This window comes from Alligator sinensis, unplaced genomic scaffold (genome assembly GCF_000455745.1).
Source record: "Alligator sinensis unplaced genomic scaffold, ASM45574v1 scaffold588_1, whole genome shotgun sequence".
Taxonomy (NCBI): domain Eukaryota; kingdom Metazoa; phylum Chordata; order Crocodylia; family Alligatoridae; genus Alligator; species Alligator sinensis.
Window position 1 is genome coordinate 951624 of NW_005842244.1, and position 18557 is coordinate 970180.

Consider the following 18557-nt stretch of genomic DNA (forward strand, 5'->3'; position numbering starts at 1 on the left):
CCACTGCACCTCCCCTGGATCTGCCCCTGTCCCGGTGTGCGGGGGACGTGACCAGGGGCTGGAGGAGAGAGAGGGAGCCCAGAGATAGTAGCAGCAGCAGCACAATTTGGGGAGATGGGGGAAGGGAGCCACGCCTGCAGTTAGGTAGCATGAGTTAATCCCTGCAAGGCTGCAGGTGGCCCACAGGCCACCAGGGGAAAAGCTCTGAACTAGATCAATTTTAGATCTTGATTCTCTAGCGTTTCTCTTGTGGATGGGGCACCACTGATTTTAGAGGCATAATCTGGCATAGCTGTAACTGACATAATCAGATCGTCGGGCTGAGCTGCCACTATGAGGAGATAGCAAGCTCGTCCAGAATCCGTGGGGAAAAATAGCTTTTCAGTAACGGCGGTGGAATTGCAACAGTTTTATACACTTGATAGGCCATGAAACCAAACTGTGTTTTTAGTGGACTACATTTTAGGTTAACACAGCTGCTGTGTGTTGTTTGGACAAAACTTAGCAAGTTAGGATGTGGAGTGAGGAGTTACTGCCCATCAGCTGCTCCACGGTAACTGTTCTTCTGTCTGCTCTTACTCCGCATAAATGAGAGCAAAACTGGGGCAAATTAGCCCTGTTTCAGCTCTTGCTTCCTCGGAGGTAAGAGCAGGCAGGGAAACATCATCTGTTCTCCTGTAAGTCCCACCCTTTGTTAACTTGCTTGTTTGCCATTTGTCCACACCCTCAGTCTCCCCTGCCAACTTTTATGTTCTTCATACTAATTTTATTTTATTTCATGTTTGAAGGTGTGCTTCTCTCTTCTCCTGGTATGTGGAAGAGCTATACAAACAATATAAGGCAGGGGCTTTCAACCTTTTTGGGTCAGTGTACCCCCGGTGGCCACACACGGAGCAATGTACTCCTGGCGGCTGGATGCGGTGGGGGTGGGGATCTCACAGCCAAACGCGGCCTTTGGGGGTGGGTGGGGGTGGCATGTGGCCGAGCGTGGGGCACTGACAGCCCATGTGTCCAAATGGAAGCTGGTCACTGTGTGCTTGTGCAAAGATTCAAGGAGATGCATATTAACTTCTGAAGAGCCACAAGTTGGCCACACCGTCCTAGGGCCTTCTCGAGTACCCCCAGTTGACAACCCGATATAAGGGAAAACCGCTTGACCATAAGAGATAACAGTGAAATGACTATAATGGATGGGGCACCACTGCACCTCCCCTGGATCCGCCCCTGTCCCCTTGTGTGGGGGACGTGACCAGGGGCTGGAGGAGGGAGAGGGAGCCCAGAGATAGTGGCAGCAGCAGCACATTTTGGGAAGGAGGTTCAATTTGGGTCATGTCGAAGGCACAAGTTGAACAAAACGGGGGAAAAATGCTTAAATCAATTTAAGTTCTGCTTTAATGACAGTGAATTAAAATAAAAGTGAGAGAGCATGCTTTTTCTTGACTGTCCCTTTATTAGCAATTTGTCAAAAGATGTAACTTAGTTGGAACTGGATTTTTTGCTTTATTATACTTTTCTTTTAAACTTCCTCTAGGTTTTCTGTCTAATTCCACTCATACGAGTTCAACATGCCTGAAAATCCTTCAGCAGGTAGGTATTTCAAGAGCAATTATTCTGTTAAGTGGTGAGAGACAAAGACAAATTTCTAACCTGTCTTATTTTGGTGGGCATCAGACAAGCAGCAGGTGCTGCAGATCCTGGATCGTCTACAAATGAAACTACATGAAAAAGGAGACACTTCACAGAGTGAAAAATTGACTATTTTGCATAACACACTCAGGAGCCCCCTTTTTAACCAGATACTGACTCTTCAGCAGTCCATCAAGCAACTGAAGGAACAGGTAAGCTTCAAATGACTGATTTGGTTATGATGTCGAGCATATTTACCTAAGCATTTAAAATGTGATATGTAGGTCTGGGTCACTGGGGAAAGGCATATGTCACTGCATATATCACTTATAAACTGTGACCAAATATACCTTTTTTTCTATCTGGTCTTTGGGTTAATGACTGCTGTAAAAGGTACAGCAGGGGCTGACAACCTGAGAGCCATTGGATCCAGCCCATAGATTCTAGGGCTAAGTACAGACATTCAAAAAAGTCTGATCCTGAATCAGTTGTCGTTTTCAGGTTAATCTAAACTGCGGAGATTGAACGTAGAAGCAAGTGAACAGACATTCACGTTTGATTCCAGAAATCCAGACACATGCCTTCAGTGGCTCAGGCTAGGATTTGGGGGTGCTGGAGCAGCCTTCCCTTCCCTCTGGCAGTGGATGGAAGGCTGGCGGGAAGCTGGGAGAGAAGGCCTCCAGGCTTTTCCTCCCTCCCTGCTCGAGCTGAGATGGGGGGCATGGCCTGGCCCCGGCAGGCTGCTGAGTATGACTGGGGAGGGGTTTAAACCCCCACCTTGGCCTGTATGGTCCCTAGCTAGGGTTCTGCCTGGAGGAGGAGAGGGGAAGCAGCCCCTGCCAGTCTTTTCCCCACTCACTGATCAAGTGGCAGGGCATGGCTAGACACCGGCCCTAGGCTGGCAGCCTGAGGCAGAGAGAGGGAGTGGGGAAGCCTGGCAGGAGCTGCTGCACCCATGCCAGGCAGACCCCAGGTGGGGTCCCATGCTGGTAGGAGAGAGAATGGAAGGGGTTTAAACCCCCCTTCCCTCTGCTCTGCCTCAGCATGCTGGCTGGGGTCTGGCCACGCACCCCGCCCCTGAGTGGGGAAAAGCCTGGCAGGGGCTGCTGTGCCCCTGCCAGGCAGACCCTTACTACAGTCCCGAGCAGGGTTTCCTACCCACACCCCACCCTCTTCAGCCAGCCAGAGCAGTGATAGTGCTCTTGTTAGGGAGCAGAGGGGTGGGGCCAAGCCTGCTCTGCTGGAGCCCACAGCCCAGCCCAGCCCAGGGCTGAGCTGCAAAGCATCCTGGGGGATTGTGAGTTAACTTAAGTCAGGGAGGGGTCTGGGACAGAAGTTCCTTAAACTGATTTGACCTAAACCTGTTAAGTCTGATACTACATTCAGCGAGGTTGATCTTAAACCAGTTTCAGCCATTTTGAAAGTGGTTTATGTGCGCTGAACTTCTGTTCTGTTACAGGCTTAAACTGGTTTCTGATCACTTAAGCCAGTTTATGTGTAACTTCTGTGCCTAGCACTTCAGTGGCATTTGGCAGTGAGGGGTTTCACCACTGGTCAGCAGCAGGCTTTGGCCTTCTTTGCCAGGCAGTCGATGGACAGAAGAGAGAGGTGGTGGTGACAGCAGCAGCTGGGTCCTGGTACTGGCCCACCTCAGTCCTGAGCCAGGTCATTTTGGCCTGACACCACAAAAAGATTGCTGGCAGCTGGATTATTTCTACACCAGCAATCTCAGGTATTGGTAAAAGTTCAGAGGCAGCAGCATGGAGCACAAAATAGGCTAATTTATTTTATTTTTTAGTAGAGTCAATTAGCCTTCATTAAGCACCTTTTTGCTATGGCTAGGCTGCTGCCAGTGTGAGCAGTGTCTGTACCATCTTGCAGGTAATTCTTTGACTGCAGTGTGGACATACCAATGGTACTGAGGCCCTAGAGTGATGAGGGCCGGTGTCACATTCACTTGTACTGCCAATTTGTCATGCAAATAGTTGAACCAGGCCTGAAGACTTAGGGACTAATTTTGTATGCTCTGAGCAGCAGAGCTCTCCGTAGGCACACTGTCATTTTTAATTCTGCCTTCAAAACAAAGAATTCTATAGGCATCGCTGAAGTAGAAAAATTGTATGTAAATGCCACTAAATGAAAGAACATTGTTTCTGGTAAGTGCATACTGAAATTATTTCTGGGATGTTCCAAACTAGTATTTGATGAATTGATTTTCTTAAGAGTCCTTTCAAAGTGCTCCTTTTGAGCACTCCTGTTTAGGTGAGAATTCTTCTTCCAGCTTAGGTCATCAATATTCATAATTCCCAGCTGAAGTTTTCAGCATTTTTAAGTCAACTGGCTTTGCTACAAACTGAAATCCAACCTGTAGCAATGATAGCATGTGCAGTTTGTGGCTTGAGGACCAGATGCACCCAGGTGCTAAACATGGACTGTGCACTGGAGACAGCTCAAACTATCTGTGGTTTATTCTGCTTTTCATGTGCTTGAATGGTACTATGCTTTGTTTAAACTCATTGCATAAAGGAAGATGCATGAAATGTGGTAAACATTTCAAAAGTACCTCGGTGGTATAAGGGCATAAATCATGGATTTTCAATTACTCTATACCAGGGACTTTTGCAAACCTAGCTGTCTTAGGGGTAGGATGAGGCAAGATTTGTCACTGCTATAGCTGTGCTTCTTGTGTCCTTGCATTTACAGCAACAGGACTCTTATGGAGCTTGGAATGAGTGCCATCACAAAAGTGCAGTTTTGCCAGAGTAGTATACTTACATGGGCAAAACTTTCCAAGGGTAGACTTAGCCTTTGGCTCCTACGTGCCAGAGTCAGTCTCAAAATGGGACTTGGATGCCTAAATTTTTTAATGGAAGTAGATGATTTGACCAAGAGTCTGAAACCTAACACCTGCTTCTTCCATGTATGTTAGCTTCTGGACTGGAAGGTGAAAATGGGAGAGTAGGAAAAGACGAGAAAGAGGAGTGAAACCAAGAGAAGGAGTAAGTGGGATGGAAATAGGCAGAAAAGTTTGAAAAGGAAAATGGTTTTGCATTTTAAAAATATCTGAAATGTGGTTGGATTGTATTAAAAATAGAAATTCTTAAAAAACTAAAGGGACTGCTGTTGGTACCATGCTGTCCCCCCCCTCCCTCCCTCCCCCTTTTTTTTTCCAAACTACCATGCTGTCCCACCCCTCCCTCCCTCCCCCTTTTTTTTTCCAAATGATGCTGAATTCTCTGCTGTTCTTTTTTTCCTTCCCCCTACCCCTGGTCTCTCTCTCTCTCTCTCTCTCTCTCTCTCTCTCTCTCTCTCTCTCAGGAAAATGATATGACCTCTAAATATATACTTGTGCTATTTATCCTTTTATGCAACATTGAAGTTGAGGCAATCCTGATACACATTCCAAATTCTAATGTTCTGATTTAAAATGCAAACCCATTTACATGGATGTCTTTGTACTAAATCTTATATCTGGAAATGTTTTTTATGTTGTTATTACTGTTTTGAAGAAGGCATTTAACAAAATCTTTCTGTTTATTTCAACAGCTCAATTACATGCCTTCAGACCGTTCAGTAGACTTTGACTTTACTAGGAAAGGGGTACTAGTGTTTGCTGATAAATCAGTTGCTAATGGAAACTTGTCAAAATCAGCAACACCTAGATTACCTCTTCTAGTTCCAGATTTAGAAGTTAATGAATTTAATGCAATCATCCAGCAGATGGCAAAGGTAAAGCTCATGGCCAATGGACTAAACTTGCTTTTTCATTAGTGTCAAATGGTTGTGTGTATATAATATTACAATAGGTTTACAAATATAAGTTTCTATAGTGTATCTGGGAGAACAGTCTCAGGAGAGTTGGGACTGTTTGAACAATGTTTCTCTGCAGAAGATTTTGAAAAAATGGAGTTTTATGTACCCCCTCAGTTTTTTCCATCAGACATTCCACAATAGAAAAGAATGTGTTTTGGTTTCTTAAAACCCCATTTATTTATTGGTAGTTGAAATGTCATTGTCATTTCCTGCAAACATTTGTTCTGATGAAAAAAATCCATTTTTGATCTAAAACATGAACAGAGACATTTACCAACTTTATAGAAGAAGCTGGGAAATTTCTGTTTATACCTCTCCTATAAATATTATGAACAACGTAGAGCCCTGGGGAAAATAAGGAACCTCACAGGGTCATCACAGGCCCCCTGCTCAAGGCAGGATCATCCCTGACTAAATCATCCCAGCCAAGTATCTGTCTAACCCTCTCTTAAACTTCCAAGGATGGAGAGCTCACATTTTTTTTCTATTGGACCCTCTATTGGAGGGTCATTTAAAATTTGTCCCTCTCTCCATTGCAGTGGGGCAGGGCACAGGGAAAGCAGTGATGAGGAAGAGGTAGTGGGGAGGGAAGTGGAAGGGAGCATGTAGCCTGACCTGCACCTTGCTCCCTTGTCATTTTGCCTCCCTGGCGCTTGCCACCTGTCTTCCTCTTCCCCGAGTGCCTGCCTTCTCAGCTATCTGCCCATCCCCAACAACCTGTCCACCCCTTCCCCTTCCAGCTCTGGCCCTGACCAAGGAGCAGTGGCAGTGGTGGTAGCAGTTTCAGTCTTGACCCATGGCAGGCAGCAGGTATGGCTCTGGCTCTAGCCCTGGTCCTGGGTCAGGGGTGAAGCTAGAACCATAGCCACTGCCTGCCCCAGGCTGATACCTGAATCCAGGACAAGGCTTTTTCCCCCTCGTGTTGAATGGGGAAACAACCTCATCTTGGATTTGAATAAATATGGTATGCACTGTATCAGTGCTTCTGTGCAGAGCCTCATTGACTTTGGGTGGAATATTATGCAGGTGTAGTGTCCACCCATGTGAAATTGTGCATTTATTGTTGTGGATTATTTTAAATAATTAAATTACTTAGGCATTTATTTTTATTTAAGTAACTGTTACTAATTGACTGTTTTACTGAAGCTGTACTATTTTGAGCATAACTTTTCTCATTAGTGTACCATTAACCAATCCAATAAAAGATTTAGCAGTAATGACCACACTTCAGTTTGGATAAAACTGAAGCAATATTTTCCAACTCTTACATCTCAGTAAATAAGTCCAGAAACTCTGTACAGGAAGTGAAAACTAGAATAATTCAGAAGTAAACTTTTTACTATTAAGTGTGAAATTGTGTTAGGGTAGAGGAAAACAAATGTATTTATTTAAAAACTAAAGTCTCTGAACATAGGTCCAAAAATGCAGTCTTTTTAAAGCAAAAAGCAGTGAAAAGACAAGTAATTTAGTTCAGCTATGCAGTATTTCCAGAAATTCCAAGTATATTGCTCTAGACAGCACTTTATTCATACTTTTCATCCCTTTTGGAATTCATCTCATAATGTGAATGAAGTGTGAAAGCAGCTCTTAAATTCCCTGAGGCTTCAAAACTTCAGGCTGTCTGCATATACTACACTCTGTTATATTAAAAATAATAAATGGGGGAGTTTTTTATAGAAATAACATGTTCAATATTCTGCATTTGTTTAGTTTTAGAAGGAGAATGATAATTCTCTCTGTGTTCATAAATTTAAACAATCTACTTCCACATTATTGAAAATTAACAATTCACTGGTTTTTGTGTTTGGTTTTTTATTAGGGCCGACAAACAGAGTATATAAATATAGAAAAACCATCTATTGGTGGTCTTGGATTTAGTGTGGTTGCTCTTAAAAATCAAAACTTTGGAGAAGTTGGTATCTTTGTCAAGGAAGTCCAGCCAGGAAGTGTAGCTGACAGGTGAGTGTCTTCATCATGTTGTTCTACGTTTTTTTATTTTAAAACATCCCCATCAAAAGTACTATAAAATTATGATTTTACAATTTAAACAGACACTGTCTAAGTCAAAGATTTAAAGAAGAAACTAAATTTTCAGCGTCTCAGTTGTAATTGCTGCAGTATCAGACTCACCTTATATGGGCCTGCCTTTCAAAGCATGTGTGCTCGGGGCTTTTTCAAAGTAAGGCCCCTGTAAACTCTTTCTCATTGGAAGCCCCAAAATGAAGGTGTCAAAAATCACTACTCCTTTTATGAAAATCCTGTCTATGGTGAGTAAAAATAAAGACAAAACCGTATAGGAACATCAGGAATTTAAAAATCATGCTCTCTGAATTTTTTTTATCCTTATTAGAATCCATGAAAGAGATTAGGGAGGAAGAAAAGTCCACCCACTTTTACTAAGTGCATTTGGCAATTTTACTGTTTTCCGTGTGATTTTTAGGTCTGGAACCTCCTGGCATATGCTTACATACATCTCCTTGCAGAACCAGAAGCTTAGGCAATTTTTCCTATTCACTTATGTTGTTTTTTTCTCCTAATAATAGGAGTCAGAGAGAACCTTAAACCCCACCCAGGATTGTAGAATTTCAAAACTGGTTAGGGGCATTTGAGGGCCAATCTAGTACTACTGTGTTTAAAAATCTTGTGAATAAATTTCAAGTTGACAATGTTACTTTTAAGTGACACGAGTTGGATATGACAATAAACACATCATGACAAGGTAGGAAGAGGTTTAAACGATGATGGATATTGGTTCACAGAGTACACACCAAGGAACACTTAAGGAAACCCATGCTAAGCTGTTTTGAAATGGAGAGAGGTGTATAGATCTGGACAGGAAGGGGGAATGTTGCATGTTAGGACTTGACTTCATGGAGCAAAAAATGCTGGTGAGGTCTGAATACAGACACCTAAAGCTCAAGTAAAGGCCTTAATGTTGCATACTCCTGAAAAATCAGGAATGTGATGTTTAAGTTGTTGGTGTATGTGCATGTGTGATTTGTTTTTCTTAGTCTTCTGATTCCAAAACACTTGATGTTTCTTTTGAGGTGGGATCTGCTGAAGATGATGTGGGTTCCTACAAGGTTGAGAAGGCAAAATCTGTCACAGCAGTCCTTGGGTGTAGTAGTCTGAATGAACAATTCTCTGAGCAATTTAAAGACCTTTCCTTTATTTGCTGTTACAGATCTCAACTCAGCAGGTTAAATAAATTCCTTTTGGAGTTGTGCCATCATGCATTAGTAGAAAGTTAGGCCTTCTGTTTCCAAAAGAAAGCTGATTCACTTATTTTTTATGAATTCCCTCCCAGTTAAGGGAGTTGAATGTTGTTATCTGAAATTCAGCATGGCAAATGCCTTTTAAACATAATGCCATATAAGTATACCATATTTATCTGTATCCAAGGTGACTTCAAGTTTAAAATGACTCCCAATAATTATATTCTATATGTGGAAAATTTACAAATTTTGTTATAATTTTCCATGTACAGAATCGTAATTACTACTGGGGGATTGTCTTTATTTTTCCTCTCCACTGCTATGGTGAGGAAAGCAGTGGTGGGGAAAGCAGTTGCTGGGGAGCTGACAGTAGGGAGGCAAGCAGCTAGGAGGGCTAGGCAACCTGACCCCTGCCCCTTCTTCCCCGTGCCTGTCTCCTGCCCCTTCCTGTTGCCCCCCCCAACCGCTTGCCCCCCTAACACATCTCTCCACTGTGCAGTCCCCAACCCATGCTGCTGCTTGATCCAAGATCATCTCCATCACCTGCGTCCAGACCTATGCCACTCCTTGATTTGCACTCCACACTGCTGACCTCAGCCCTGAACTCCATGGCTACTGACTCCAGGCAGCAGCAGCATGGGCTACTCTGACCCCAGCCCCGACCCTGGCTGCAGTCCAGGACAGGCAGTGGTTCTGGCTCTGGCCCAGGGCTCAGCTTAGCTGGAGCCAAAGCCATAGCAGCTGTTTGCCCCTGGTCAGTACTTGAGTCCAGGACCAGGCTGCACCACCCCCCCCCCCGGTTGAACTTGGTCTTGGATTCACATCTTAATCCTTAGGCTGAATAATGACATAAAGCTGTGTCCGACTCTAAGTGTTTGGTACTTAGAGATTATGTCACAGTACTAAAAATAATGAATAAAGTAGCATTTTTCATTATATGACTGGAAAAATTGAACTTTTCTGTTCTTCAGCTCTCCATAATCAAGAATGAATTGGCAAACATCTTTTAATTTTCAATAGGAACAGTGTTGCAAAAAAAATCCATTTGTTTGGGCTGTTAAATAGATTTTGAGATTCCCATTAAGAACTTGTATACTGTTGTAGACAATATAATAATCAAATTAATTTAGTTTTGATATCATTCACAACCTTGCATATCTGTGTGTTTTACATGTTCTCAGTTAGATCACACAATACTGTCATGAGTATACTTATATTGCTTTTTAAAACTTCTTTTTTTTTTTTCCTATGAACTAAGGGATCAAAGATTAAAAGAAAATGACCACATACTGGCCATTAATCACACCCCTTTGGATCAGAACATTTCCCATCAGCAGGCGATTGCGCTGCTCCAACAGTCCACAGGATCTTTACATCTGGTGGTTGCCAGGGAGCCAGTCCAAAGAAATAGCAGAACCTCTGCTGTCTTAAGTGACATAAATCCACCAGAGACTGTGAGTTGTAAAAATATCAAAAATCAGATACTGGACTGTTAGAGGGTGTTTTATAGTTGCAGCTATTTATGTTAAAGAATCTAACCTTATGTTCTTTTTCTATCAGGTTATGGATTGCAGAGGGTGTTTCCATTTAAACTAATTGTGTAATAAATATAATGCTTCTATTGCAAAGCTGAATGAATTTATTATAAAGTAGATCTTGGGTTTTATGGGGGGAATTGGAAGCTTTAGTAGATCAACCTATTTTTTAACCATTGAATTTGTTCAAAGACCGTGTAGGATGCTTTGTCAATTTACCCAGTATTAATACACTTTTGCTCAACAACTGAAGATGTACTGATTATGACATACAAAGAAGTTGGCAAAGCCTATCTTATTCAGCCTGAATATGATGCTCTACTGAAAGCTTAACACCTCAAAACAAAGTTCTTTTTTATGATGAAGATATGCATTTATGTATCATTGAGAGGGAGACCTTTTAAAGATTAGCCAGGGAGCTTTTCATACTAGCTTTCAGGTGTTGCTAGCCTCCTTTGATCAAAAACACTGTAATTTTATTGAGGCGGAGGGCTTTACCATTTGATGGTATAATCATTTTGGGGCCTGATCTTGGATCTATCTTCAAGCATATGGCCCACAGGCTTAATTGATTATATGGTTTGTGATATTGGGATTTTAATTCATTATGCTGATAGGTTTTGATGGAAATCTTAAGAGGAATGTCTTCTCTTTTACTAAGTAATTATTTCTCTCATGATTCTTATAGAACCAGTGAATTTTGAAGGTTTAATGGATAATCAATATTGTTTATTGCTCTGAAAATTTTAAGGAATTAAACTTTAACTGCTTTTTTCACTGAAGGATCTGCACTGAACAGACTAACAAAATAAAATCAAAGATATTTCTCTGTAGGGGGTCTTTAAACATCTTTTATGATTTTTAACTGGTCTTGGCAAACATTTGCAATGTAATAATAAAGCCTTTATTTGTAGAAGACACATACCTGCCTGCTTTGCTTCAGTTTGATTTCTACAAAGAAACTCTAATAGGAGATCAAAATTATTTGGTCTTGATAGTCTTGTAGAATATAAGGCTACAATTCAAAGTATTTTAGAGACATGTCTCTAATTTGGTAGGGTAAAATTTACATTGTGCTTTTAATTCAGAGTACACTGGAGCTCATCAGAGGTGATAAGTGACCTGGCTGAAGTAGGGTATGGAGTAAATATTAACCAAAAACTAGATTAATGCTGACCTCTCACTATCTTTTTGTAGTTTACAATATTCCTGGTTTTTATCAGATTTTAAGAAGTTCCATTGCGGTAAGGAAATTGTATTGATGTATCCAAAGATGGACCATCTTATGAAACTGAAAAGCCATGATTTTTTCTGTGAAGGTGGGAACTGGTTGACCAAGATTCATTATAGCTGCAGCTGGGGGGAAATTGTTCTAAATTAGATTAATAATTAAATTCTGGTAAATGTAAGGTTTGGAAATATTCCTGATTTAAGTGAAATTTAAAATCTCCCTTTTCTATTTATTACAGATTCACTGGGGCTGTGTTGAAGATGTCGAGCTGATTAATGATGGCTCAGGATTGGGTTTTGGAATTGTGGGAGGAAAATCAAATGGTGTAGTTGTAAGGACTATTGTTCCTGGGGGATTAGCAGATCGGGTAATTTGTTGTTTTATGTCTCTCCTTATTCTGTTGTAATGTAAAACTAACTACTTTTGACAGTCCTTACATCAACTTGATATGTCCAAACAAAAGGAAGAAGATAGCATCAAAGACTGAATGCCAATATATATATTATTTGTAAATGAATACCTGTTAAAAATATAACGACTGACAAAAAAACAACCCTTAAACTGCCCTAAATTACATCTCGGACATACTTTGGCTTTGACTGCAGTGTAAAACAGACAGATTAAAAAATTGCCCAGCATTCTAATTAACATTCAATCCTATTTCAACCATTAGTCATCAATCTTGGACAGCTACTCATAACAGAATTGTAGAGTTATTAGAGAACTTTATATATTTGGTTACATTTAGGAGGAACCAACTCCAAAACTGTTCTCAAATGAATGATTCTTTTTTGTGCAAGATCCCATACACCTTTGTGGATGTATGTGGATGTTGTGAGTCTCAGCCCATAGATGACTAATAATATGTTTTGTAAAGACCCTTAGACTCTTGTAAAGGTTTGTGCAGAATGAGTGGTACTGCACAAAGGTGAATGGGTAGACCTGCTTGGATCAGACTGCAGTACTGGTGTTTTAATTGGAAAGGCATAAAAGTGAGAGGTGCTGAGCACATCAAAGTCCAGCATAGTCTTTAAGGCTGGGGGCAGAAATTACACATAAACTGGTATAAGTGATTAGAAACTAGTTCAGATCTGTAACACAACAAAAATTCAGTGCAAATGTACTGCTTTCAAAATGGCCGAAACCTGTTTATATTAAACCTGGATGGACGTAGTATCAGGCTTAACTGATTTAGATTAAATTGGTTTATTGAACTTCTATCTCGGATCCCCTCCAGATTCAAGTTAACTCAGAGTCTTCCAGCATCCCAGGATGCTCTGCACCACTCCTGCAAACTCCCCCACCCTTGCAGGTTGGGTGGGCTAGCCTAGACTCAAGCTGTCTGCTCCAGCTGAGCAGGGAGGCATGCTCTAGTGCCCCCCCAGCTTTTGGTATGGGCCACTGCAGACACTGTAGCTGCATTTCTGGAATCAAAAGTCAGTTTGCTTATCAGTTCAATCTGTGTAGCTTAGACTAACCTGGGAAGATTGAATCCAGTCAGCCTCATGCTTTTTGACTATCTGTACTTAGCCTAAGTTTGGTTAAGGGCTTGAAGTATCCAATAGGATTTGGACTTAAAAAAAACCCAACAGTTGCCCGTGCCCAATTAGAATAAATGCTGCCCAGGGCCCTAGACGTTCAACAAAGAACTGTTGCATTTTAAAAACTTTGTACAGAAAAAGGCAGTTTATGGGACTTGCTTCAATAAAGAATAAAAATGACAACCGGCTGTTTGAAGAACTGGAATGGAAAGTGTTGGCTGTTACTTGAGTACCTCTTCTATGAAACGTTGTATAAATCAGTGCTTTTTCATTTACTGTGAAACACCTGTTTTGCTGCAAGGAACAAAATGTTTTGGTTTCAAATAGCAGATATAAATTTAGATGTTACCAGATCAGGCTCAATTAAATGGAAGAGAAAATTGAAAATATATGAAATATTGGGCACATGCATAGTAGCACTGGAAGACTTTTGAAAATGAGCCTTAACTAGTCCAAGAAGTGGCCCCAGAAAAAAATGTTATGGGCCAGCTCCTCAGCTGGTATAGAACCATGCATTTACTCAGTGGAACTATGCTAGGACATGCCAGTTGAGGGTTTGAGCCCATGAATGTTTAGCATTATTTTCTCTTACATTAAGAATGATGACTTAGATCTTGATTTTACTGACTTTTTACATGAGTAATTATACTCCTGTGTATTGTTCCCTTATATTCAGTGGAATGACTTGCTTGAGTAAGGACTAGTCATGTGAACGAGAACTGTAAGCCTAATATACAAGTATCATGAGATTGACCAAATAGCACTAAATCTAAATGCTATGCTTTTATCCCTAAGCTCCTGTTCTGCTATTTGATCACTTAATTCTCAGAATATCTCAGACTTCAGGATTATAAAACATTTTTGGTATTTGATTCCCAATAAATAAGATATTTAATCTTTTTAAAAAAGAAATGTACTGTTAAAGGCCTACGAGTTTTTAATGGCTTGCCGGAGAATTGTTAAACCCCATTATAAAATACAGTGGCTAATTGTCTTAGCACTTCCTTAAATTAGTTGTTGCAGCGCTGATTGATTTCATGGTATTTTCATGCACTAGTTGCCTCATGAAAACATTTCTATTACACAGTTACAATTTTGCAATGTAAAATGTTGTTCCAGTTATTTATAAAATGTTTTAGGGTTTTTTTGTTTGTTTGCAGGATGGGCGACTCAAAACAGGAGATCACATCCTACAGATTGGAGGAACCAATGTACAAGGAATGACCAGTGAACAAGTTGCTCAAGTGTTGAGAAACTGTGGGAATTCTGTAAGCATGGTGGTTGCAAGAGATCCAGTATGTGAAGTTACTGTGACTCCACCAACTCCTGTGAGCTTGCCTGTTGGTGCATTGCCCTCATTTCAGAGCAGAGGTGTAAGTATCTGACATTTCCTTACAATTCTTAAAATAAGTTCTGATGTGGGTCATAGCTGGAAACAGAGCTAAGTGCTGAAGGGCTCCAGGTAGACTGCAGCGTTCCAACGTTTTTCTGCTCACTTGAGCTTCTAAGTGTCGCATGCAATATTAAGTGATCGTTATGTTAGCCATCCGCTCTCCCTTCTGTACTTTTTCTTTTCTACAGAATGCTATAAATACCTCTTCTCTTAGGATTGGATTGACCAGTGTTGCAGAATTTATTTTAAAGTGAAGGATTTAATTATCAGGACCATAAGCATTGTCAATAAATTTAACTTTTAGATTCCCCCCCCACCCCCTCCTAGCTCATTACATTTCTGGTAATCAATCAACTACAAGTGTATTTAAAACCTGATCGTTTAATTTTCCCTTGCCTGAAATCCAGCATGCATTATGACCAAAGCAGAGTTATTAAACCCAATGATCTTTTTATGAAACATAAGTGTAATGTCTTGTAGTCTACACTACTGTCTGTGAAAGGAAATGTATCTTAAAAATGTGAAACTTGTTTTAGCAAATTTCATCATGGTCATATCAAAGTCTCTTGTTTTTGAAGTCATTCTCTTCAGTTTTGAGTAATTAAAATCAACAAATGCTACACTTAGTGTACACTAGGTCTTTAAACATAAACAAAGCTGTGCTTGCACGCCATCTGCTACTACTGAGCTTCTTAGCTTGAGGTGTGGAATCTAGTCCGAGTAGCCTTTTCTTTCTTGTCTAGTTCTTAAATACAACTTGGAACGAGAGAGGAGTTTTGTTAAAACACAAATCATTGGTTCAGCCTGCCATCCATGTTGTCCTAAGTCTGCTGTCCTGCTGCAAAGGTAGCATGTGGACATTTGGCTTCTGTTGGGAGGGAACCTCTTACTCCTCCCTGGAGAGCCCCCGCAAAGTTGTCTTCACAAAAGGAGAGCTAAAGAAGTTAATATAATAGACCAGGGGTCAGTAATATTTTCTGGGGGGGAGTCGGAGAGCAGAATGTCTGTGCTTTGATAGGAGGTGGACAGTCATCCGGACCTACTCTCTACCACTTCTCCCTGCCCCTCAGCTGCAGTGTGGTGCAGAAGAAGCCCCCCTCTGCTGGTACCCGTGCCCCCCAACTGCGGCATAGCACAGGCAGGGCTCCCCCTCCACCAGAACCCCAGGAGCTGCCTGCAGTGCAGAACAGGTAGAGGTCCCTGCTGCCAAATGCCACCAAAGCCATGGCTCCATGGGCCTCCAAGTGAGCAGTTGCAGGTTGCCAACCCCTGTAATAGAGGATCTGAGCGGAGAGTGTTGGAGAATGGAGAAAGAGCCTAACATCCAAGTGGGGCAAAACAAAAGTTTTCCCCTCCTCCTGTTTTCTGACCTGGCCCCTAAACGCTACACTCTCAAACTACAGTGATGGAGAGCATGGATTTAAATGCACGTTAGCATTTAACCATGGAGAGCATGGTTTAAATGCATGGATTTAAATGCACTTCAGCTTGATGTCTTGCATAAGCATTCAGCAAGAGTTTTTAGAGAATCAGTGCAGCCTTGCAGAACTGCTTTTTGGCTGTATCATATTTTTCAAGACTATATTAGCAGAAATAGCACAGTCTTAGCTTTGCCTTCTGTAGAATATATTTTCTCACTTTTGTGGTGTTAGGAATTGACCTTGCAAATTGACTTGTTCAGCAGTATAGTTGGTGCCATACATCAGCCTGGAGCAATCCTGAACACGATAGCTTCTGCAGCTCTCTAAAATGTCCTTCTTTTTGGTGCTATTAGATTTGTACCTTTTTTTCTCCACCCCTTTTCAGGGTTCTTCATGTTTTTTATGTGATCCAGAATCATTCATTTGGTTAGTCATGACAGTTATTGAATTTTGTGCAGGAAGAGCCTGAGGGTTTACGTGGAAGAAGCACCTTGTCAGTTTGCTGATGGATTATGAGGGACCTTTGCTGAAGCTGAAAGTTGTGGCTAATCTGAATGCATTATGACTAATCTGAATGAATTTATTGTGAATTTCGTAGCCTGCCTTTTGCTTTACATCTAGCAATCTAATGCATCTGCATGAGGAAAAGAACTTCCTCCCCTCTTTCCTTCCCCAAAATCTCCTTCTCTGCTTTTGGAGAGGACTTTTAGTAGCTGTGAGTTTTATAATGCCAAATGTATTTATTTATTTATTTATTTGGACTACCTCTCAAACTAGTTAAAATAGATCTCAAATTGTCAGTTAGGACCTGTATTAATTTTATGTTAAAATGCTATATTTGTTTTAAACTTCCTTGTTTCTCTGTCTGAATATTCAAAAACATGCCCCGACCTGTGTGAACATAGGGAAATTGGTCAGTAAATACAGTTGTTACTATACAAAGCTGTGACCCTCCATTTTAGGAGCCCAAGCAGCTTGACTGTATTTGGCCCTCTACAGCTGTGTTTTCCAGAAACAGCCTCTCAATTCTGCATTTGCTAGTCGATGTCTAGTAACATGCAACAAGGGAATATTTTCGCTAAATTCAGATGTACAGGAAACCCTCGCTATTCACGGATTTGCGATTCGCAGTTTCAAATATCCACGGTGCGCCGCGCCAACCCAGGCTCTCTCCCTGTGCAGCGTGATGGCACTTTGTTACTGCGCTCCGCAAGTAAGTGGTGGTTTGAGAAATGTAAAAAAGAGGCACAGCCTACATAATGTGAATTTGATGCGGGAATCGGCATCAGCGGACCATAAAGCAGTGCAGGATTATCCCCCACAAGGTTTCAGCGCAGATGACGCAGTATGGTATTCGCGGATTTCCCCATTCTTGGGGATCTCTAGAACGTATCCCCTGCGAATGGCGAGGGTCTCCTGTAGTGTCATTCACTCTGCTAGAGTGCCTCCAAAATGTGCTTCTGGGGGCTGCCTTGGAAAGGAAGGCAAGACAAAAGAAAGAATGACTTGGTCAGGAGAGAAGGGGCCAAGAATCCAATGATGCCTTTTAGGTAAAAGGGATACTGAGGTGGTGCTGTGGAAAAAGACGGTTGAATTTAGGAGAAGAATATTGGCTTTGGGGGAGAGAACCATGACCAAAATCAACATACTTAGTGGCTAGGCAGCTGCAGGGACTGGGACTGCTTGTTTTTTTTTAACCTGGGCTGTTGGGGGTGGTCTCCTCCATCTTAGCAATGTGCTTCATTTTCCTAGTAGCAGTATCACAGTCCCTCTCATGCTTTACTCTTTTTCTTCTCTGAGGATGCATCTATACTGTCCTAATATAGCTCCAGGAAGACTATATGCTACTCACTCCCTGTATGCTACCTCCTGAAACAGAAAAAAAGTGTTGCTGTCTTAGCACAGCAATGTAACCACAGGGCTTACTGGTGTGTACAGTACTTCATTAGGGTGGCTACACTACCTGCAGTCCAGGAAATGACATGCACAGAGCAGGCACAGTATCTTAGCAAAGTGCTCCCTGGTATCAAACTTTCTTTCTTTTTCTGACTGTCTCCCATTTCTCTTGTTCAGAACAGGACAAAAGACCAACACATTCTCAGTGGGCCTGACTCCTTTTCTTTTTCTGTTCTGTCCTGTTCTTTTCTTTTCTGTTCTTTTCTTTTAACTCCCTTCTACATAGCTTTAACAGCAACTTTTATAGAGTGGCTTGAATTGAATTCTGGTATCCTGAACTTTTGATTTTTGCTTTTTAAGGTTGAGTAGTTGCATACTGTGGCATAATGAGGATTAGCTGCAGGGAACGTATCTATAAATTTCCTCTAGGTAAGATCAGTTCATGTCGCTGTACCTTTTTAATTTGTGGCTATTTATATTTATCAAAGATAATAATAAAGAGGATTCAGAGGTTGAAGGATGTGCCACATCTTGTGCTTCTCCCTTCTTTCTTTTTTCCTAGTACTGTCTGTGATGAGAAATCTCTTCAGTGTATAGGTGTGGCAGTGCACCTTTGGTGCCTGCCACCTTAAGGGCAGACAGGTAGCAGCCAGGTGCCTGATTAGGACAGCCATTTTGGCCCAGTGATATAAGCTGGGCTGCAGTTTGCTGCAGGAAGGAAGGAGGTAACATCAGGCTGAGAGAATGCTCTGAGAATAACAGGAGGTAAGGGCAGGGGCTATGGGGTGGAAGTGGCCCCTTATCCTGGTTAAGATGTAAAACTGCACCCTGCCAGGGAAGGGTGGTCTGGTGGGGCTCCTAGTGGCATGGGAGCCCCCAGGAAATG

General features: G+C 41.6%; 1 protein-coding gene across 10 annotated transcripts in view; it reads left to right on the forward strand.

Moving 5' to 3' along the window:
* Positions 1-18557, forward strand: part of PATJ (PATJ, crumbs cell polarity complex component) — a 231990-nt gene that overhangs the window by 5191 nt on the left and 208242 nt on the right. For all 10 annotated transcript variants that reach the window (XM_025208661.1, XM_025208662.1, XM_014521711.2 and 7 more), the window contains exons 2-8: positions 1532-1587; positions 1672-1838; positions 5173-5355; positions 7259-7398; positions 9913-10108; positions 11659-11787; positions 14122-14334. In XM_025208661.1, the coding sequence (XP_025064446.1) occupies positions 1566-1587; positions 1672-1838; positions 5173-5355; positions 7259-7398; positions 9913-10108; positions 11659-11787; positions 14122-14334 (1050 nt within the window). In that variant the 5' untranslated portion in view covers positions 1532-1565. The remainder of the gene's footprint in view (positions 1-1531; positions 1588-1671; positions 1839-5172; positions 5356-7258; positions 7399-9912; positions 10109-11658; positions 11788-14121; positions 14335-18557) is intronic.